This window comes from Triticum aestivum, chromosome 4B, assembly GCF_018294505.1.
Source record: "Triticum aestivum cultivar Chinese Spring chromosome 4B, IWGSC CS RefSeq v2.1, whole genome shotgun sequence".
In the NCBI taxonomy this organism is placed as follows: Eukaryota; Viridiplantae; Streptophyta; class Magnoliopsida; order Poales; family Poaceae; genus Triticum; species Triticum aestivum.
Window position 1 is genome coordinate 98,060,997 of NC_057804.1, and position 22,113 is coordinate 98,083,109.

The following is a 22,113-nucleotide window of genomic DNA, read 5'->3' on the forward strand; positions in this document are numbered from 1 at the left end:
ACCAGAGTTGCTTCATTGGATTATTTCTAGATGCGCTTTTATTGGCGTTGCCCCTGCTGAAATTGGGGAAGCATCTTTTCTTGAATCAGCTGCCAATTTTTTACTCACTCTTTTGTTTATAACCACTTAAGGTACCGCTGCCAGCCGGTCGGTGTGAAGACTGCACTGAACCGTAGACTTTGACAAGTCTTGCACGGCCAAGACGCCAATACGTGATCTTTATATTCACAAAATAACACAGCAAGACGGCTCTACCTGATAAAAATTAAATAAAAATTGCCCGTGAAGAAACTGCCACTCTCCTCTGTCTCTCTCAACTAAAACTGCCAGGCGAACGTTCGCGTGTGCCACCCTACACACGTTCGCGGGTCCATAAAAAATGGTTAGCGTGATTGCGCGAGGGCTTCCGACCGAGAGACAGGGGGCATCGCAAGTAGCTATCGCCCACTGATTGCACTCGCTGCATTTCCTCCCGTCTTCCTATCCCGTCGTCCCCGCTTCGCCAGCTACCCCCACGGCCACGGAGTGAGCATGAGTTGAATCGTCGCAATATCCATCCATGGCTCCGCCCCGCCGTTGAGTCAGTTTCGCGAGCCGATTTAGTCCACTCCCGTCAACCACGAAGCAGATCGCTGCTGCCTTCTCGACTCCACTGCAGATCTCACGCTTTGCGCTCGCGCGAGCTTCCGCCAGGTACCTTTTTTTGTCAAATTCGTGGCTTCCAGCTCTTCTGTGTAGATCTCTGCCGTCTCACCTGGTAACTGGCAAGTGCCACAGCTGCTAGACTAAGTTGGGATTCCGGGAACGTCGTAGCCGAAAGGTTTTGCGCAGAACTTGACAAGCTTAGATAGTTGTTTGCAGTTTTACTAGCGAAATAGTTGTCTTGGGCCATGTGTTCGATATAATGCCTGGCCCCCGCCGCAGGCATGGCAGAGAGAGAGAGAGAGCATAGTTGCCTCCACTCGATGCCGGCTATGGCCGTGTGCATCGTCATGATGCAGAGGCCGGCAGTTATCCTCCTTTTCTGAAAAAGAAAAACTCAGATGCCGGCTGTCCTGTGGACGTGCCTTGGCAGCGCCAAGGTGCCTAATCTTATTCACTGTAGTGGTGTGTAAAATGTTGTCATCCTGTTCTTGCCGCTAATGAATATTTTCTATCTTATTAAGTATTTACTCTTGATTGCATCTGCATCTGTGTACTTGGCTACAAATTCTGATGTCCAACTTCTCCTTTTCTGATGCTGCAGACTTGATCACACTGGTCGTTTGCTCAGCACGTACGCTGCTGTCCCTCTCTATTGGCCACCTACTACAAGTCTTCAGAAGGTGAACATTAGCTGATCATGTGGACCACCAGTATCATGTGCTGCATTTTCAGAGCATAGCTCTTTGCCCTGTACTTTGCCAAATGTGTTAAATTGGCTAGAAAATTGCAATCTTGTTCCAAACAGCGTCATCGGTTCATTTGCTAGACTAAATATCAGTCGTGTTCTATGTGGATGCTGCTTCAAAGGGTTTTGCGCTCAATTAGAACATACATCAATTTCTTGCTGCTCCTTACATGGTATCCTACGCCTATCGAGCCTCCTGCAATGAAAATCACAGACATGCAGTTCTCTAGTCCAGATTACATTCAAAAGGGGTGACAGTCGGATGTTCGTTCTAGCCTAGTGGGTTTTCCTGTTCCAATCTTTGTGCCCACCTGCCATTCACGTTATTATTTACTCATTAATTTGTTGATTCTGCTAGGTGCTTCTACTTTGCTTTAGAAAAAAAGAATGAATTGGACTGAACCTTTGTTTGTGATACAATTTATCTCTAGGATTGGGTCTCTGTTCTGGGATATGAGTCAAAGTCCTAGAATGCTTTCCAAATTCGACTGGGTCAAGTTCATATAGGAATTCCATCCGTTACTAGTGCTGTTAACTGTGATCCAAGATCTCAGTGATCAAAGGATAAATTATATTGTAGTCTTAAATATGCTTAGATTGATACATCCTGTTGACGCAAAATGGAATACCTATAATTCCATTTGCATACGAGTTCCTTCTTTTCTTAAAGGGGGAAAATGCTACTCTTTACATACGAGTTCCTGAGCTAATTTGGTACCTGTAATTCATTCTTTCCTTAAAGGGGGTGTCCCTGACCTCTGCATTGATTAATGCACACAGCCATTAGTATTTTTATTCTGCCATGTAATATGCTCTATCTTTGCTGTTTAGATCAAATGGCCGAGGCGGTACTCATTGCTGTGACGAAGATTGGTGACATTTTACTAGAAGAAGCCACCAAAGGCATCATAGCTAAGCTTTCTGAAAAAGTTACTAATCTGAAGGAACTGCCGGTAAAGGTTGAGGAAATAAAGAAGCAACTGACCATGATGGCCACTGTTATAAGGCAGATAGGCACGGTATACCTCACAGACGACGTTGTCAAGAGTTGGATTGGGGATGTCCGCAGGGTGGCCTATCATGTTGAAGATGTAATGGATAAATACTCATACAACCTTCTTCAACTTCAGGAAGAAGGGTTCCTGAAGAGATTCTTCATCAAAGGAACACATTATGTCAGAGTTTTCAGTGAAATTACGGATGAGATAGTTGAGGTAGAGAAGGAGATTCAACTAGTTATAAAGATGAAAGAGCAGTGGTTGCAGCCCTCCCAGCTTGTCGCTAACCCACTTACTGAGATGGAAAGGCAGCGGTCCCAAGACAGCTTCCCAGAATTTGTCAAAGATGGAGATCTAGTAGGAATTGAATACAACAGGATATGGCTGACCAGCTTGCTGTACTCCGAAGAGCCAGAGCCAGAGAATACCGTCATAACAGTATCTGGCATGGGTGGGTTGGGAAAATCTACCCTTGTTTCAAATGTTTATGAACGTGAAAAGATCAACTTCCCCGCACATGCATGGATCGTTGTGTCACAAGTTTACACTGTTGATGCCCTGTTGAGGAAGCTATTATGGAAGATCGGATATACCGAACAACCATTGTCAGCAGGTATTGACAAAATGGACGTGCATGACTTGAAGAAGGAAATACAGCAGAGACTTCAAAACAGAAAGTATTTGATTGTACTGGATGATGTCTGGGAGCAAGATGTATACTTCCAGATACATGATGCTCTCCAGGATCTCCCAGGAAGTCGGATCATCATTACGACACGGAAGGACCATGTCGCCGGAATTTCTTCTCCCAACCGTCATCTTGAGCTCGAGCCATTGAGCAAGTCTGATGCATTTGACCTCTTCTGTAGAAGAGCTTTTTACAACCGGAAGGGCCACATGTGCTCCAAGGATCTTGAGATGATTGCTACTTCTATAGTTGATAGGTGTCATGGTCTGCCTCTAGCAATTGTTACCATTGGTGGCATGTTGTCTTCAAGACAGCGATTAGACATTTGGACTCAAAAATACAATCAGCTTCGAAGCGAGTTGTCAAACAATGATCATGTCCGAGCAATTTTAAATCTGAGCTACCATGACCTTCCAGACGACCTCAAAAACTGTTTTTTATACTGCAGTCTATTCCCTGAAGACTATCACATGTCACGTGAAAGCCTTGTGCGGCTGTGGGTTGCCGAAGGCTTCGTGGTAAGAAAAGAAAAGAACACACCAGAGATGGTAGCTGAGGGGAATCTCATGGAATTGATCCACCGCAATATGCTTGAGGTTGTGGAGAATGATGAGCTTGGTAGAGTTAGCACCTGTAAGATGCATGATATTGTGCGTGAACTAGCTATTTCTGTTGCTAAAGAAGAGAGATTTGCTTCGGCAGATGATTACGCCACAATGATATTGGTACAGCAGGATAAGGATGTTCGTCGTCTGTCATTATGTGGATGGAAAGATGACACTGCAGTGAAAGTTAAACTTCCACATCTTCGAACAGTACTGTCACTTGGAGCAACTTCACCCTGCCGTGGCATGTTATCTTCTATTTTGTCAGAATCCAACTACCTTGCTGTTCTTGAGCTGCAAGACTCTGAAATCACTGAAGTGCCAACATCAATAGGGTCTATGTTCAATCTACGTTACATCGGATTACGGCGCACCAAGGTCAGATCACTTCCAGACTCTATCGAAAATTTGTCTAACCTCCACACTCTGGACATCAAGCAAACCCAAATAGAGAAGCTACCACGAGGGGTTGTCAAGATCAAGAAGCTGCGGCACCTTTTGGCTGACAGATATGCTGATGAGAAGCAGGCAGAGTTCCGGTACTTTATTGGAGTGCAAGCACCTAAAGAGCTATCCAACTTGGAAGAACTGCAAACTCTCGAGACTGTGGAGTCCAACCCTGACTTGGCAGAGCAGCTGAAGAAACTGATGCAACTAAGAAGTGTGTGGATTGATAACATTAGTGCTGACGACTGTGCAAATCTGTTTGCTACCCTGTCAACCATGCCACTTCTTTCGAGCTTGCTTCTTTCTGCAAAGGATGCGAAGGAGGCGCTTTGCTTTGAGGCTCTCAAACCAAATTCTACATATCTACACAGGTTGATTACCAGAGGACAATGGGCCAAGGGAACACTAAATTGCCCGATCTTTCTCAAACATGGGATAAACCTCAAGTATCTAGCTATAAGCTGGTGTCACCTTGGGGAAGATCCACTGGGGATGATGGCACCGCACATGCCGAACCTCACATATCTTAGACTAAACAACATGCACAGTGCCAAAACTTTGGTTCTGTCTAAAGACTCCTTTCCCAACCTGAAGACACTTGTCTTAAAGCACATGCATGATGTCAGTGAGCTAAAAATTGTTGATGGCGCTCTTCCCTGCATTGATGGTTTGTACATTGTGTCGCTGTCGAAGCTCAATAAAGTCCCCCAAGGCATTGAATCCCTTGGCTCCCTTAAGAAGCTCTGGCTGCTAGGCTTGCACAAGGATTTCAGAACTCAATGGGGCACTGAAGGGATGCATCCGAAGATGGTACATGTTCCAGAGCTTCGTGTGTAGATGCAGCACGTCGTTTCTTTCTGCAGTGCCATTCTTGGATGGTGCATCCAGTCCAACTGCATCATGCTTTTAATCATTCCAATAAATTTGCGATTATCGACATCACCAGCAGCATTTGGTCGGTACTTCTATATTGTAACACATTTATATTCCTAAAGGATCGGTTCATGCGCCTTGCACCATATGTGTTTTTTTGTTGACCGTGGACTGTACCGTTTGTGTTGTTTAAGCTACACACTCTTAGTAGTTATTTCCTGTAAAGGTATGTATTGTTTGTATCGAACATCTTGTGTGATTAATCATATCAAACATTTCATTTTGTAACATTGGTATCTTTTGATCTATGCACTATGTCACCCCATCATAATTTTGTAACATATTCATTTTATACTGTGGTTTTTTCAGTAGGTCATCTGTGTTTTTTCCCGGATGTTCAGGTTCCCAAATTTCAGATCAACAAGATCTCTTTCTTGTTTTTCATTTTTTCTAATCAGCACTTATGTGGTTCTGCATGTCTTCAGGTCCGCCAATTTTAACGGAGCTAAATTAGTAGTATCATCTGACATGCTGTGTGACACAATAGGAGGAAAGAACATGTTCTTTCCGTCATGAATATGTGCTTTCTGCTCATACAGAACAGAAAAACACTTTCTGTGGATCTCTCAATGCATCGTCTTTTTTAGGTCAAGAACCACAGCTTTGTAGGAGTTCAACAAGGGCATTTTGCTAGAGGATACAAGGATCGATCATCTTCCCCTCTTACTTTGGTACACTGAACTGTCTTCTCTGTCTGCAACAACTGTTTACAACGTCACAATTGTTTTGGCCGCGCCGTCTTTATGCTGCAGCAGAGAGCTATGGTCTTCTTCCTTTACTGAAAAGAAGAACGATTTCAAAAGGTAACACTGCTTGGATATCAGCAAGAAATTCAGAACTCAGAACATCTTAAGTGTTCACACGTAAGTGCGACCACTGAGGACTCCGAGTTCCAAATAAATCACATCTTTGACCGCACCACCCCGATGTGGCGGCGAAAAGCAACAAGATTCCTTTGTATCTTTTCTCATTTATGGAAGATATGCATTTTTATCATGTTTACGCGAGGAATACTGTCTGGATATAAGCAAGAATTTACGTGAGGAATACTGTCTGGATATAAGCAAGAATTCATACCGAAGTGTTCAAGCATGCAACTGCGATCGGTGAAGACCTCGAGTTCATGATATCATGTGGCTTCAGTCAGAAGTGCAAGTGACAAAGTCACACGTACAAATAAACTACATTGTGAACACTCAAGATGTATCATGTGGATACAGAATCACACACAAATGAACCACTGTGCTTCAACCACAGAATCACATATATACTGGCATAGCGCATTAGTATTCCGCTACACCAAGAATGAGTATCATTACCGAGAAACTATTTGTACCATCAACTTCTTAAAACAAATCTTGGTTGCCAGCTGGTAGGCTTCCTGGAGAAACAACCAAACATAAGGTAGCCTGATTTTCTATATCCGCCTGAACTTGGTCAACATGGACAGTGATTAATTTCTCCACATGTTAATCATAACATGTGGAATTTTCTCTGCCGTCCGTGCCAACAAAATGGCCTTCATGGTTAACCTCCATAACTACGAATCCATCCCTATGTCCGATCATAATCCTATAGCCTAGCACAAAAGGAAGGAAAAGATTACAACCTTGCATCTTTTCACTGGAGAAAACAAGGAAACGTTAAAAATGTAACAACCATGTAGACAAAATTCCCTTTATCGAAGAAATTGTTGCCAAACATGTATAAACATATTATAAAACATGGAAGTACAAACATATGTAACAATATGGCACAAACCATAGTGATCAATGTACCGAAACCAAAAGATGACATCGGTCAGCCAGCTCATATGGAGCTTTCGAAGTCGCCCTTGCTACCAATTGTTTCTTCATCGTCAATATCCACTATAGATATGGCGTGGCTTTGTCCAATCACGACCCTATCATATAAATATAATATTGTTCTTTACAATGTTGGACTTATAAAATATATAAATCAAAGTGTGGCACAAATATAAAAGCAACCGGAAACAATTATATACATCTTTGAACAAATGAAATCATATTTGTGCAGCGTAGAAATGCTCTTCCGTAGTAAAACAAAAGGAAAAAAGAACAGCAAAAGATCATTAATTACCTCCTTGACTCCATCAAGCATGCAAGACCCATAACATCTGCCCCACGTAAGATGTTGAGAATTCCCCTAAGCCTGGGAAATTTAAGGTCCTTGGTAAGTTTGTATGATGACCAACTTCAGATACCCCATCCCTCTAGCAACATGGTGGTAAGGGTTCGGGGCTAGGTCTCGGTTCAGTTTGTGTTTCGGGTTATAGCACTATATGTATAGACAAGATCAGACACCTAGTTTAGTCCAGTTTTAGCGAAATCGACAACAACAGAGACAATCAGAGTGGGATTAGGCAAAATATCTTGGCTTTCCCTTAAAAAATGAATATGAACAAGAATGGTGGCACCGCAATCCTGTGCCCATTTTTCACAAGAGCAACACTCTCGAGATTACCTGAAATCGGTGGAGCTCCACAAATAAATGATGCCATTTCTTGTACCTGTAATTAGAACTGGAAGATTGGGATGGGAGAAGACATAAATGACTGGAGACCTAAAAACTTCCAGTGTAAGAATGCACGTCTTTTTCTGCAAGTCCCATATCTGATTCGAAACCAAAGGATGGCTTATTAGCATTTTTACGAGAGCGCGGTCTATTAGTATATATTTTGAATTAACGTAGCATACCTTGGCAGTATTATCAACAGAACCAGTAATCAAATATTGCCCATCATCACGTGTGAAGAAATCAAGGCATTTCACATTATCTGAATGGCCAGACAGAGTGTAATGGGATTTGGGTGAATCAAGACCCCAAACCTGAAAACCTGAACATCAGTAAAGGCATTGTAGGGAAAAGGTATCCGAGCAGCAAGATGTTAATTGGCAACAAAAAGGAAGAAACTCAGACCTTTATTGTGCGATCGTTCGACACACTAGCGAAACTGCTTGTGTCATTTGGATTAAATGCGAGTTGACATACAACATCAGAGTGTTCCCCTTCAAATGTTGTTATGCATTCCCATCCCTTGTCCCAGTCCCAAAGCTTTATCAGTCCGCCATAGGATGATGAAAGCACATACGGCTTGGTTGGATGAACGGCCAGTGATGTGACAGAGCTAACACGAGCTCTGAATCTCTGGATTTTCTTCTTTTTTATTGCTTCCTCTTGTACATGGATACCATCAGAGGACCCAGCCACAAACCATTGCTTTCGAGCAATAAATTTAATGCAGTCAACTGCAGTTATAGAGATGGGATCTTATTGCATTAGCATTTGACGTAAAAACTTGGCTTAACATGGAAATCAGATAGTGTACATGCGTGGGCCCCTAGAGATTTGTATTGGACCCCTCCATCTCTGACAGTAAATAGAGAAGACGCTATTAGTCCATTAGAAAGAAGGTTTTTCCACGGCACACATCAAACCCACACAAAACATAGCCATTTCATGACAACAGATGATTTTGCAATCACCTCACTTGCCGGGACCGGTAAGTCCCAAGTGTTAAAGTCAGTAATGATGTTTTTTACAGTAACCGAAACATGCTCATCAGTGTCCGTACAAACTTTGGCATTCCTAGCAGCCCATATTTTCCAAAGGATCAGGATGGAAGCTTCTATCCAAATGGCAATCATTTTCATATGTTAAATAACAAGGAGTGTTCACGGCAAGTACCTGTGTGACATAGTCCCATATACGGACATATCCACCGGAATGACCTATTATAATCCTGTTTAACCAGAACAGATGTACTATACAGAATAATCGCGTCCAAAGTACTCGCTTGAAAAGAAGTAACAATATAATGGAATGCCCAGTAATGCTATGAGCCTATTAACTCACCATGACTTTTCTGGATTTGCATCTATGGAATACAGCTCCTGACGAGCTCTTTCTACAGATATGACCTGATGCAACAGAACTTGATTGTGTAAACCTTAGAGAAACGACATTGAAGTTAGCAGATCTATGCAACAGAAAATGGAACTATGTACCTTCATTACAGGTGGGATGGTGTGCTACATCATATGCATCATATAAGATCACCACAAAAGAAAATACATCACAGAATTAGTAAGGAAACACCATTGTACAATATAGATACCCACCATTCAAGCAAAGATCATTTCAACAGTTTTGTCACTTTTAAATGCACATCACTTGACCTCAACTTGTTGGGATAATAAATAAGGAATTTCATGAAAGTTTCATTGCAATTTCCTTATCTTTCACTGACCTAAAAGCAATAAGCAATTTCATAAAAGCTTCATTTCAATTTTGCCTTCTACTTGAAATTTATCTTGCCAGAGGTTCATCACCTACATTTCATTTACTTCACCGCCATTCTGCAATCTTACACAAATGACATCTAAAATGATACCATCTCGGATCAAATTTTTTCTCCTTTAAAATCGCTTTTGCTAATAATATAACAGTATGGGAAAACCTGTATAGCTTAGTGTGGAATTACACCATTATTTTTTCCTTCAAGCTATTTCCACTCCATAAGAACCTAATAAATTTTGATTATATTATTCATAAAATACTAAATGTTAAAGATTATGCCGACACTAACATCATATATTTTCTAAACATAGGTAGCACGACACAGAACAATTTAATTTTTACTAGCTTACTAACCAGACCAATCATGTTTCTAGTGGATTACTACTTTTTCTTTTCTCGGTCGCTGAATGGCAAGAACTTAACCCATGGAGCAGAAATGCCTTATTTACTTGAATCAACTCACCTTATATATTGTCTCTCCTTGTGGAGCAGAAACAGCTTTTAATGTCACCTCATGCATCACAGTGCCCACCTCTTTGGCTGCCTCAAAAAATCGGTCATTACATTGGCCTTGGATGATACCCTCCCCAAATTTAATACTCTGCAGGATCAGATCAAAATCTGTATCTTCTGACAGCTTAGCCGGCGGTGTCATTATCACAATGAGAGTGTAAGTAGACCGCTGCGGCACAACACCATACAGTGGAATATTACGGAAGCATGAATATATCCCTCTCTTTGGCTTAAGTTTAAATGCCACTTGTTCATCTGTGTTATTTGTTAGGTGAAGCGGGCACGGGAACGGGATTAACGCGTTGTAATCCAAAGGAAAGCGGAGTTCGAGTGGATGGACGTCAAGTGCCTCGCAGGACCCTGTAATCACCTGCACAAGAAAAGAACTTGTGTGATTTTGATTTACATGTCAGAACACTTCTTATGATTCCGAACATGTAAAGCCTTTGACGCTGTCCCGACAAAAAAAAAAGCCTTTGACGCTGAGCAAAACACAGATGCACAACTAAACTCCAGCAATTTTTCCAGAAATCTCCTCAAAATTCAAAGCTAAAACCTAAAAATTGCTAGAGCAAATACCGAGTGGTCGACTAGCTAGGACAGAAAACACATTTAATAACAACACATGTATTTACTATATTCCCAAAGTATCTACTTAGGCAATTTTAGATTCTATTCAGTCGACCCACAGTATCTATTTGATTAAATTTGGATTCCTTTCATCACACTTTCACTTTAGCTTATTTAACCAGGGTTCACTTACGCACTTGCTTCCACAGTTCGGCCCAAGCTGAAGATGTTCACTTATTTAGGTTTGTACTTCAATTTGGTTATGACTGTTGCTGACACCTTTGGAATGGCATCTAGGTTATTCTGACTACAGTTTTAAGTTACTTGAAGAGTAGAGAACTATGGTATTTATGCCACAAACATATAAAAGTAATTATGTAAACATGTTAGTTCTAAACTACTCTCTCCGTCCAGAAATAACTGTCGCTCAAATGGATGTATCTAGCACTGAAATACGTACATCCATTTGAGCGACAGTTATTTCTGGACGGAGGTAGTACTTGCCAAATTGTACTCTCCTTAAGTTGTTAGCTATGCAATGATGTTGACATGTGTACGAGCTACTTTCAAGGGAACTATGCATGGTATATATAAGCGAAGGATCAGGCCGGCAGGGCCAACCCATATCTGATCGGAACTTCATTAGGTACTATAATTCAATTTAGTTCCGAAAGTGCAAAGCTTAGTACTCATAGATTAAACCTGTAGATTATTTTTGACACCATGTGATTATCAAGTATTGTGTTGTCAGGTTTCAGATCCATATGCATATCCTTTTACACTGTAAGATAACGCAATTGCTCACAGATTCCCTTGATCTACTTGATAGTGGGTATCAATTCCATGTCCCTTGCAGTATTTGCCAACACACAATCCTTTTGTTTCATACACTGCTCATCTTCTGATCTTTGGGTGTTCTGTAATTAACTTCTTTTTTTCTGAAAAGACATATCTACCTTGTAAACACGCCGAGATACACCCTGGCTATTTATTCGCTCATAAGATGAATCTTCCATGATGTTCTCCAAACTTGCGCATGGTAAATTTGTTGCTTTCTCTCTTCCAGCATGCATACTCTCCAGTCCACTATGCTCCATATATCTGTTCACCCAATCAATTACATGATACATTCTTAAGAATTGTAGCATGGAGAAGTCATTCTGTTTACGAGAAAACTCAAAACAAAATGGTTTGTAGTAATAACATTTTAAATCATAAACAGTAGATTAATGTCCAAGTATTTTCTCCAGTACGAACCTTGTTGCTTTAGGCAAATTCCAGACCACAAACTAGTAGTACAAAACTTGGAACCAGGCTATCTTGGAGTTCAGATTCAACTCAATCAAGTGCATTGACCAGAAAATGATATATGGTGAAACAGAGGTTGTTTGTTGGAGGCTTGCAGAAACTGAACTCATACCATGAAGATGAGCATTCAAGCAAAGAAGGGCGCACCTACCAAATTAGCCTGTCCTGCACGTGGACTCAGAAGTCAGAACACGATCTGGAACTGCTTTTTCAGTCCAACAATATGATCACAACCTGCATTTAAGAGGTGGACGAACATTATTTCAGATGTATAAACATATGTAGGAAACACAAAAATATGCTTGTCAAATCGAGACACAACCCCCTTTCTTACTCTGTTTAAAGGTTAAAGTTCTGTGTATAGTTGAAGTGTTGAAGATAGTTGGATTCAGCAAGAAGTTAACAGAACTGCTGAGAGATGAAAAGAGAATGAATTCTCAACGCAATATATAGCTGTACATGCACACAGTTTGAAAGAGATGGGAATGTATCCTGGAGTAGTTTGCTAGCAGTGGAGGCTTCTGGGAAGGGAAGACTTTTCATGGATAGACGCTGATATATGCAATGAAACCAGCTAAGAGCTTGGGGTTAGTTCTAAAGTGCCAATTGCAGGATTAATTATGATAGCTTAAGAGTCTTTGCTTCTGACATAATCTATCATAAGCTTCATGCGGCATGATATATAACCAAATCAAAGTCCATGCAACGGGGGGGGGGGGGGGGGGGGGGGGGGGGTGTGAAATTGTCAACTGAGAAGGAAGATATCATAATAAACAGCTCATTCTTCGTATTCGTAGTTTTGAGTTGTCCATGTAAACAATACACCCACCTGTCCTCCCTGTTAAACGCAGCCTTGTAGAGATAGACTACGGATAGATGTTTAAGTAGTTTCGGTGCTTATCTCTTATCTCTATATCTCTTTGAACCGAACCTCTCTCTCTTATCCCTTGTTCTCCAAGCATGTAATCTCAACAACATCTTGTATGCGCTGTTATCCAGGGAGGTGCGCCCCTGCCATATAAACATGCAACGCGCCCCTCCAACGAGGTAAGACGCTTTCCGCCTATCGCACATGGTAATCAGAGCATCCCTCTTCCAATACATCTAAGCTTTCCAATCTCCATTAGTGCCTAGCATGTCTTCCTCCGGCTCCTCCCAGATCGGCCTCAACAACCAGGTCACGGAGAAGCTCACCCGTACGAACTACGTACTGTGGCGAGTCCAGATCACGCCGCAGCTAAGGGGAGCTGGCGTCTTCGGCTATGCCGACGGCAGCACGCCGGAGCCGGCCCGTTTCCTTCCTGGCAAGGACAAGGACGGCAAGGACTCCACCGAGCCCAACCCTCTCCACCCAATATGGGTCCGGGAGGATCAACAAGTTCTCGGTTATCTGCTCAACAATCTCTCCAAAGAGGTGTTGGTGCAGGTGACCGCGATCACCACGACGCACGCGCTCTGGACAACGCTGGCGGCCATGTTCTCCTCGCAGTCGCTTAGCCGCATCAACAACATCCGCACGGCTCTGCTTCATGCGCAAAAGGGAACCCAGCCGGTCGCCACCTTCTTCGCCCACATCGCGGCCTCGCCGATGAACTCGCCGCGGCCGGCAAGCCGCTGCAAGACGACGAGATCGTCTCCTACATCCTTCACGCCCTGGACATGGAGTACCAGCCTCTGGTGTCGGCCCTCGATGCTCGCACCTCTCCTGTCACCCTAGATGAGCTGTTCACCATGCTCAGCAACTTTGACCAGCGCATGGCGCTCTACCAGGGGGCGGGCGGCTTCAAGTCATCCGCTAATGCTGCCTCTCGTGGCCGTGGTGGCCGCCGCGGCGGAGCTTCACGCGGCAAGTCCCGATCTGGTGGCGGCGGCAACTCCTCCAACAACATCCGCGCTGGACGTTCCCCCTCCACCAACCCGAAGGGACGCGGTGGCGGTGGCGACCGTGGCTCCAACAGAGCGCGCCCGGATGCGCCGCGATGCCAGATCTGCGGCAAGCTCGGGCACAGCGCTCGGGATTGCTGGTACCGCTACGATGATGATGATGACTCCTCCCAGGATGAGGACAAGGTGGCTGCTGCTGCGGACGGCTCCGACGGCGTCGACACTAATTGGTATGTCGACAGTGGGGCCACCGAACACATCACCAGCGAGCTCGAGAAGGTGACCACGCGGGAGAAGTACTGCGGCAAGGACCAAATCCACACTGCTAGTGGTGCAGGTATGAGGATTCGTCATGTTGGTCATACAGTTATTAAAACTCCCCATCGTAAACTTCATCTTAGAAAAATTTTGCATGTCCCTAGTGCTAGTATGAATCTTCTCTCCGTTCATAGAATTGCCATTGACAATCATGTCTTCCTCGAGTTTCATCCTTTCTTCTTTTTGATCAAGGATCAGGCAACGAAGAAAGTACTTTATCGAGGTAGATGCGTTCGAGGGCTCTACCCGTTGATTCCGAAGCGTCAAAGATTCAATAAACAAGCCTACGGTGTTGCCAAGCTTTCATCAACACAATGGCATGATCGATTAGGCCATGCATCATTTTCTTTAGTTGAAAGATTACTTAGGAAAAATAAGCTCCCGTTTGTTGGTGAGCGCAACGTTGAAACAGTTTGTGATTCATGTCAACGTGCAAAGAGTCATCAATTACCCTATCCTGTATCAACTAGTGTGTCTACAAAACCATTGCAATTAATCTTTTCCGATGTTTGGGGTCCTGCCCCTAGCTCCGTTGGTAGACACACTTATTACGTAAGTTTCATTGATGACTACAGCAAATACTCTTGGATATATCTCCTTAAGAAAAGATCTGACGTCTTTCAAGTTTTTCAAAACTTTCAGTCTCTTGTTGAGCACAAGTTTGACAGTAAGATCATTGTTGTTCAATCAGACTGGGGGGGAGAGTACGAAAAGTTGAACTCTTTCTTCCAAAACCTTGGTATTTCTCACCATGTTTCATGTCCTCATGCTCACCAACAAAATGGCTCAGCAGAACGAAAACACCGACACATAGTTGAGGTAGGACTAGCCCTTTTAGCTGGCGCCTCCATGCCCCTCAAGTTTTGGGACGAGGCTTTTCTCACGGCTGTCCATATCATCAACATGCTTCCTAGTCGTGTTATCAATAATGAAACTCCAGTAGAGAGGCTACTTCACGTCAAACCTAATTACAAGTCACTTCGTGTGTTCGGATGTGCCTGTTGGCCTAATCTTCACCCTTACAATAATCGCAAACTCATGTTTCGCTCAAAGCAATGTGCTTTTCTTGGCTATAGCCCCCTTCATAAAGGAGTAAAGTGTCTTGACATCTCCACTGGCCGTTTCTATATCTCACGTGACGTGATTTTTGATGAAACTAAATTCCCGTTTGCTGATCTTCATCCTAATGCCGGTGCTAGACTTCGTCAAGAAATACTCCTTCTGCCATCTCATCTATCCGGCCTTGATCATGGGGGAGAAGATAACTGTGATGATCAAATGATGACTAACCCTCTTCACCATGCGCATGAGCTTTGTGATGTTGCAGGAGAAAACGGAATTGAAAACAGAGAAGAAAATGATGCACAAATTACTCCCCAAGTGCCATATTTCATGTGTCACAGCCAGGGGAGCAAATCCGCCTCGGAGTGCGCTGGATCCGCCTCGGGATCGCGGCAGGAGCAGCAGCGCAGGCAATCTGCGCCGGGATCCGTGCGGGCTGACGCGGCAGATCCAGCAACGGGCCCGCCCGCTCGTGCGTCTGGCAACGACTGCGCGCGCGACACGCGCTCGCTCCCAGCTGGAGGCGACCCGGCGTCCGCTCCGCGCCAATCAGCGCCCGACAACTGGCAGCCTCCGAGTGGCCGAAGCGCTGCGCGCTTTCCCGACGAATCGCGTTGCTACAAGCGGCGCCTGGAGACGCGGTCGACGGGCGCTGAATCCGGCGCTGATCTGCGTGGGCCCATGCAATCATCCGCCCGTGATGAGCCGATCGGGCGCCTGGGATCTTCTGCGGCGACGACAGAATCCGGACTGCGGGCTGAAGCCACAGAGGATCCGGAGCAAACACGAGGCGAATCTGCCTCGGGAGCTGCAGCGCCTGGAACTCCTGTTCCCGGCTCAGGATCTTCTGTGGCCACTGATCCTGCTGCACCTTCACAACGAAAAACACGTCTACAACAAGGTGTGATAAAACCCGTTGATTATAAACATATAACAAAATATGGTCTAGTCTGTTCTACAGGTGAACCAGGTGAGCCAAGCACGCTTGAGGAAGCACTTGGTGATGACAAGTGGAAAAAGGCAATGAAGGAAGAATATTTGGCACTTGAGAAAAATAACACATGGCATCTGGTTCCTCCACAGCCAGGTAAAAACCTCATTGATTGCAAATGGGTTTTCAGGATAAAGAGGAAATCTGATGGAACCATTGACCGGTACAAAGCAAGACTTGTTGCCAAGGGTTTCAAGCAACGGTATGGGATAGACTATGAAGATACTTTTAGTCCTGTTGTTAAAGCTGCAACCATACGTCTTGTTTTGTCCATTGCTGTTTCTAGAGGTTGGAGTCTCAGGCAGCTTGATGTACAGAATGCGTTTTTGCATGGCGTTCTGGAAGAGGAGGTATACATGAAGCAACCTCCTGGGTTTGAAAATGAAAAGGCACCCTCATTTGTATGCAAACTTGACAAAGCACTTTATGGGTTAAAGCAAGCACCAAGGGCATGGTACTCACGCCTTTGTCACAAAATGCAGACACTTGGTTTTGTTCCTTCCAAGTCTGACACTTCTCTGTTCATTTACAATAAACTGAACACATCCATATTTGTTCTCATTTATGTTGATGACATTATTGTTACAAGTTCATCTGATGAGGCAATAACTGCATTGTTGAAGGATTTGAGTACAGATTTTGCTCTTAAGGATCTTGGAAATCTTCATTATTTCCTAGGGATTGAAGTGAAGAAACATGATGATGGACTTCATCTCTCCCAAGAAAAATATGCTACTGACTTGGTAAAAAAGGCTGGCTTGCAAGATTGTAAACCCTCACCCACTCCTTTGTCAAGTTCTGAAAAATTGTCTCTTACAGAAGGTACACCTCTAAGCAAAGAGGACAACACTAGATACAGAAGCCTAGTTGGTGCATTACAGTACTTAACTTTAACAAGGCCTGATATTTCTTTTGCTGTGAACAAAGTATGTCAGTTTCTTCATGCACCCACCACTGTTCATTGGACTGCTGCTAAACTATAGTTCGATATGTCAAAAATACTTTGAGCATTGGTCTTAATTTCAGCAAGTCATCATCCACCTTGGTCAGTGCCTTCTCTGATTCTGATTGGGCAGGCAGTCTGGATGATAGACGCTCCACTGGTGGGTTTGCAGTATTTTTTGGTCCTAATCTAATATCATGGAGTGCAAGGAAACAGGCAACTGTGTCTAGATCCAGTACAGAGGCAGAATACAAAGCATTGGCAAATGCAACAGCAGAAATTATATGGGTTCAGTCCATTCTTAAGGAACTTGGTGTGAAAAATACTAAAGCTCCATGTTTGTGGTGTGACAATCTTGGTGCCACTTATCTGTCTGCTAATCCTGTGTTTCATGCCAGAACAAAACACATAGAGATAGATTTTCACTTTGTCAGAGAAAGAGTTGCCAACAAGCAACTTGACATTCGGTTTGTACACTCCAGAGATCAAGTTGCTGATGGATTCACCAAGGCCTTGCCCACACGAAGTTTTGAAGACTTCAAGCATAATCTCAACTTGATGAAGTTGTGATTAAGGGAGGGTGTTAAACGCAGCCTTGTAGAGATAGACTAGGGATAGATGTTTAAGTAGTTTCGGTGCTTATCTCTTATCTCTATATCTCTTTGAACCGAACCTCTCTCTCTTATCCCTTGTTCTCCAAGCATGTAATCTCAACAACATCTTGTATGCGCTGTTATCCAGGGAGGTGCGCCCCTGCCATATAAACATGCAACGCGCCCCTCCAACGAGGTAAGACGCTTTCCGCCTATCGCACACTCCCTTGCTTGTCTGACTGGAAATTACTATAAATCAGCCTGTCCTCTTTCTTTCTTTCTTTTTGTATTTTAGTCAAACTGGAGGCTACAGTACATGGAACAAAGTGGAACTAAAATTTCGCAGTTGGCAATGCTGTATACAGAGCGAAATAGTCTGCAGAAAAGACACACCAAAAGACAAATCACGTAGTGGTACATAAGCATTTACTAATTTATTTTCTGGTTCATTGTGGAAACAGCCATCAAACGAACAATTGATGAATCACTCAGTTCCCCTCTGCGGGGTCCGTCCAGTACGCCGCCAATGCCAACGCCGCCGAGACACCACCACCAACCTAAGAAATCCCAACAGCAGCCCCTCCTAAACATGCTGGACTGAGTGGAGCCAAATTTCCAAAGGAGACACGAGATCTGACTCACCTCAGGCTCAAAGTCCAGGTGCTTCTCTTGTAAATCGGCAGTAAGATGGTGTAGGATTTTGCGCAGGATACAACAGAGCCCGTCGTGCTCCGGTGGCTGAACGCCCCGGCGAATGTGCGGCCAGCCGATTTGGATGCGTACGACACTGGAGCGAGTCTCCATCTACAGAACGTCCTGTAGCGCTTGCGTTGGGGCGGCTCCTGCGAGCGCGAGAGGAGGTGGTGTGCACTTGCAGACGCCGTGCTGCAGGGGTAGCGACGGCTTAGTGGCGGGGAAGGAACGCGTGGGCGGGGAAGGGGACGACGCCGGTACGGTCGGAGGTGGCCGCGGCCCAGCGGCCCCGGGAGCGACCGCGTATGCTCCGGCCGGCTCTGACACGCACCGGTACTCGGTCACCCGTACTGCTTGGGACATGTTTTCACATTCGTCCTCGTTTCGTACAAAATACTATTATCCAATTTTTTATTTTTTTACGAATCTCGAAACAGGTTTTCACCTTTTTTATAAGTTCATATGAAATTTAAATAATGTACTGATGATGTCAAAAAAGTTCTCATATTATGAGACGGATGTAGTAAAAGAAAGATAAAATAAGTCTGATTGAAGGCAGCAACACAACATGCACAAATGAAAAAAAAAAGAATACAAGGCTGCAGGGAGCCAATGGATCAACGGCTCGGAGGCGAAGCAAGTCGCCTGCCTGCCGCAGGGAGCACAACAATCATGCGCTACCTTGTTGCCTGAAAAGCGGGTGTCGATCCTACAAGGGTGGAGAAGTTAACAAAAAGTTAACCTAAAATCTTAAAAGTGCACGTGCACTATTTGGCAAGACCGAGCGGCCGGCTCCTAGCCGCACGATCTAGTCGGTGTCGTCGCGAGTCCCACCTGCAGGTGCTACTTGGTCGGGGGAGACATGAGCAATTTGATAAAATAGCACGCTTTTCCTCATACCTTGATAAAATAGCACATCTTTCTTTCTGTTAGATTAAATGGCACACTTTTCCTTCTTGACTAGATAAAATAGCACAAACCGACTTTCTTTCTCAATTCTTAGGTCCGGGCATACACGTCATATTATTTTGGACGATTTTGCCCTTTGGTCTTTTTTGATCAACTGGTGCGATCGAACCTCTGTTTCTAGAACAAACAGAGGGAAATGAGACGGGGCGAGAAAGACGGATCGCCGCCTCACTGGCTTCCTCCCAGGTTCGCCGGCGCCGCCAATTCCATCGCCGCTGCGTCGCCGTGCCTCTACCCCAACGTGCTGCCCCCTGCGCTTCGTCCCGTTTCTTGTAGTCCCCCGTCGCTCCATCCGTTCCGCCGCTGCCGCCGCCGCCGCCTCATCTGGCCATGAGTCACAGGTTTCCTCTTGGTCTATCTTCGATGCCTTAGGTTTCTCCCACATTTTCCCTGCGTTCATGGGCATGGTAAGTTAATTTGTTACAAGTTGAGATCGTCACACTTTGTGAAGAAAAAAAAGAAAGAGACCTGGTTCTTGCATTTTTGTAGTAATATTTGATGGATCAAGGCACTGCCATATGCTAGCTACGATTTATTTACTGATGCATTTGTTTTGTATATTTCCCTGCGGACTCGTTTGTTACTTTTCTTCTCCTGTTGGTAATACATTCCATGGACTGAACAGGGATTACTACTTACTGCTATAACACATGAGATTCGGTAGATAACAATATCAACTACAGACTGCTTCATCTTTACTGATGACTACATTTACAATGTTGCATAATTCCCGAAGTGGCCGAGTCATCCAGGAACCTTAGATCATGGAGATTTTTGTGGAGGAGAGCTTAGTGTGGTTGGCTTCACGACAGTAAAAAGTTTTGCTCGGCGTGATGGAGCCGGAGGGCGCAGTTCCAGAACGGTTAGTCAATAAACTAATATTTTCAGTTGGAGCACTCCATGAATTTTTAAGCTGTAGTTGATGAATAGTTAGACCTAACCATTGTTTTTGTTTAAAAATTATGTGTAATTTTGCAGGGAAGAAGGTGCGGAGTTGCGCATTGTCAATAGATTAACTATTAGAGTTCTCCGATTTGTCACAAAGCTTGACGATGGCAGCGAGCGTCAAGTTGCCGAGCATGATATTGAGTTTGAGGTTAACATGAAATATTTTACGGTTGAAAAAATGGTAGAACTTATTCGGTCCAAAATTGTTTGGGGAAGTGGGCAAGAGGTCCATATTCTGTGCCAAGACAAGCACTTTGAATCAGTTGAGAGGATTGATAATTATTGAAAGCTGCTGATAGCATTTCTTGAGAGATGAGAAGAAAAAGAATTGCTAGTGTTAGCTCAAGTTGTGGACATTGCAAATGGGCTACAACATCACACTGCTCTGAAAATATCCCATGCATCTAGTGAGATTGTAGACAATATCATCTGCTCAAGTTCTGACGTTTACCAGTCAAATGCTAGTAGTGAAACATGTGTCGACGATTCTACAACTGGTAGTTTTCTTCTTGGCAATTCGAGATATATGCAATCTGATGGTGAAGTCATTGATTGGTCCGCTATTGCAATAACTCCTATTGGTGATGATGTAATATATCCTATATCCTATGAAGACATGTGTGTGGTACTCAGAATTGAGGATGAGGAAGAGGATGCTCAACCACTACATGAACCAGCTCCGGTTGTTGCGTGCCATGTTAGTGATGAGTTAATGGCTGAAGGAGCTATACTAGTTGATGATCAAGTTCCCGAGGACATAGAAATATCATATGACAAAGATCATCCAAAAGTCGAGAAAGGCTCAATCTTTCCAACAATGATAGATTATAGGAGGGTTGTGAGGCAATGGGCAATAATGAAGAATTCAACCTTGGAACTCACATAGCTAATAAGAGTATGTGGATGGCACACTGTATGGCCGAGGATTGTCCATGGAAAATAACATGTCGTTTGATGGCTAACAAGACAAAGACCAGGGTACGAACAAATCTTACTATATTCAAATTTCTATTATTTTGTACTATGGTAGCATCCTATTATTGTAGCGGCACTAACAACTTTGTTCTGTATGCAGGTTAACAAGGTAGGGCCGACGCACACATGTGTTTCAAGTAGTAGACTAAATTCAACAATGGCCTCACAAGATTGGGTTCGAGAAAGGTCTAAGAAAATTTTGAGGAAAACTCCAAACATTGGTTGCAAGGATTTACAAGAGAAGTTGGAGGAAGACTGGAATGTAACCACTGGCTATGACACTGTATGGAAAGGGAGAGAAAGAGCAAAGGATGAGATCTATGGGTCTTGGGGTAGTAGCTTCCGGTACCTATTTAATTTTAAAGCAGAGATGGAACTGAGATCTCCTAGAAGCATTGTTGAGGTCGATACTAAACTAATGAAGGGTAAAGTTTACTTTCACAGATTCTTTATGGCACTTAAGCCTTGTGTAGATGGATTCCATGCAGGATGTAGGCCTTATCTTAGCATAGACTCAACTACATTAAATGGGAAGTGGAATGGTCATTTAGCTGCATGTACCGCTTTAGATGGTCATAATTGGATGTTTCCTCTTGCATTTGGTTTTATTGAGGTTGAATATGAAGATAATTGGACATGGTTCATGACACAATTGCATAGAGCACTAGGGCCAATTTCAAAGCTTGCTATATGTACTGATGCATGCAAAGGCTTAGAAAATGCAGTTAAGAAAGTTTTCCCTCAGGCAGAACAAAGGGAGTGTTTCAGGCATTTGATGCAGAATTTTTCAAAAAGATATCGTGGTGACATAGTTGGACGCATGTGGGTTGCGGCGAAGACACATAGACCTTCAATGTTTGAGTACCACTTCTCCAAGGTTCTAGAATCTAGCCAAACTATGGGCAAGTACTTGCAAGATTACCACAATCTGAAGTGGATGAGGTCTAGTTTTGACACCGAGATCA

At 43.7% G+C, this 22,113-nt stretch overlaps 2 protein-coding genes across 8 annotated transcripts; one reads left to right on the forward strand and one right to left on the reverse strand.

Moving 5' to 3' along the window:
- The first annotated feature begins 397 nt into the window (after positions 1 to 397).
- Positions 398 to 5,289, forward strand: LOC123091251 (disease resistance protein RPM1). The gene is made up of 3 exons (XM_044512696.1): positions 398 to 693; positions 1,247 to 1,325; positions 2,222 to 5,289. The coding sequence occupies exon 3, from the start codon at positions 2,227 to 2,229 to the stop codon at positions 4,963 to 4,965; it is 2,739 nt and encodes a 912-aa protein (XP_044368631.1). The 5' UTR covers positions 398 to 693; positions 1,247 to 1,325; positions 2,222 to 2,226; the 3' UTR covers positions 4,966 to 5,289.
- A 943-nt stretch (positions 5,290 to 6,232) lies between these two features.
- Positions 6,233 to 18,597, reverse strand: LOC123091252 (coatomer subunit beta'-2). Of its 7 annotated transcripts, none has more exons than XM_044512703.1 (14): positions 18,206 to 18,597; positions 11,924 to 12,006; positions 11,421 to 11,565; positions 9,845 to 10,264; positions 9,090 to 9,113; positions 8,938 to 9,002; positions 8,770 to 8,824; positions 8,415 to 8,451; positions 8,002 to 8,330; positions 7,779 to 7,910; positions 7,546 to 7,694; positions 7,162 to 7,233; positions 6,840 to 6,964; positions 6,233 to 6,640 (listed from the first exon to the last, which is right to left on the reverse strand). In XM_044512703.1, the coding sequence occupies exons 3-13, from the start codon at positions 11,559 to 11,561 to the stop codon at positions 6,871 to 6,873; spliced, it is 1,518 nt and encodes a 505-aa protein (XP_044368638.1). In that variant the 5' UTR covers positions 11,562 to 11,565; positions 11,924 to 12,006; positions 18,206 to 18,597; the 3' UTR covers positions 6,233 to 6,640; positions 6,840 to 6,870. The 7 variants fall into 7 exon arrangements, with proteins under 7 accessions (XP_044368638.1, XP_044368633.1, XP_044368634.1 ...); XM_044512698.1 differs by having other exon boundaries at positions 6,823 to 6,964; XM_044512699.1 differs by having other exon boundaries at positions 6,823 to 6,964; positions 11,920 to 12,006.
- Positions 18,598 to 22,113: the final 3,516 nt, after the last annotated feature.

Bases quoted from the DNA above. Each gene is read 5' to 3' on its own strand.
- LOC123091251 (XM_044512696.1), top strand. From the start codon at position 2,227: ATGGCCGAGGCGGTACTCATTGCTGTGACGAAGATTGGTGACATTTTA.
- LOC123091252 (XM_044512703.1), bottom strand. From the start codon at position 11,561: ATGGAGCATAGTGGACTGGAGAGTATGCATGCTGGAAGAGAGAAAGCA. The intron at 8,331-8,414 runs GCATGTACACTA...CTATAACTGCAG, and splicing joins ACAAATCTCTAGGGGCCCAC to TTGACTGCATTAAATTTATT. The intron at 7,234-7,545 runs GTAATCTCGAGA...TAAATTTCCCAG, and splicing joins TGGAGCTCCACCGATTTCAG to GCTTAGGGGAATTCTCAACA.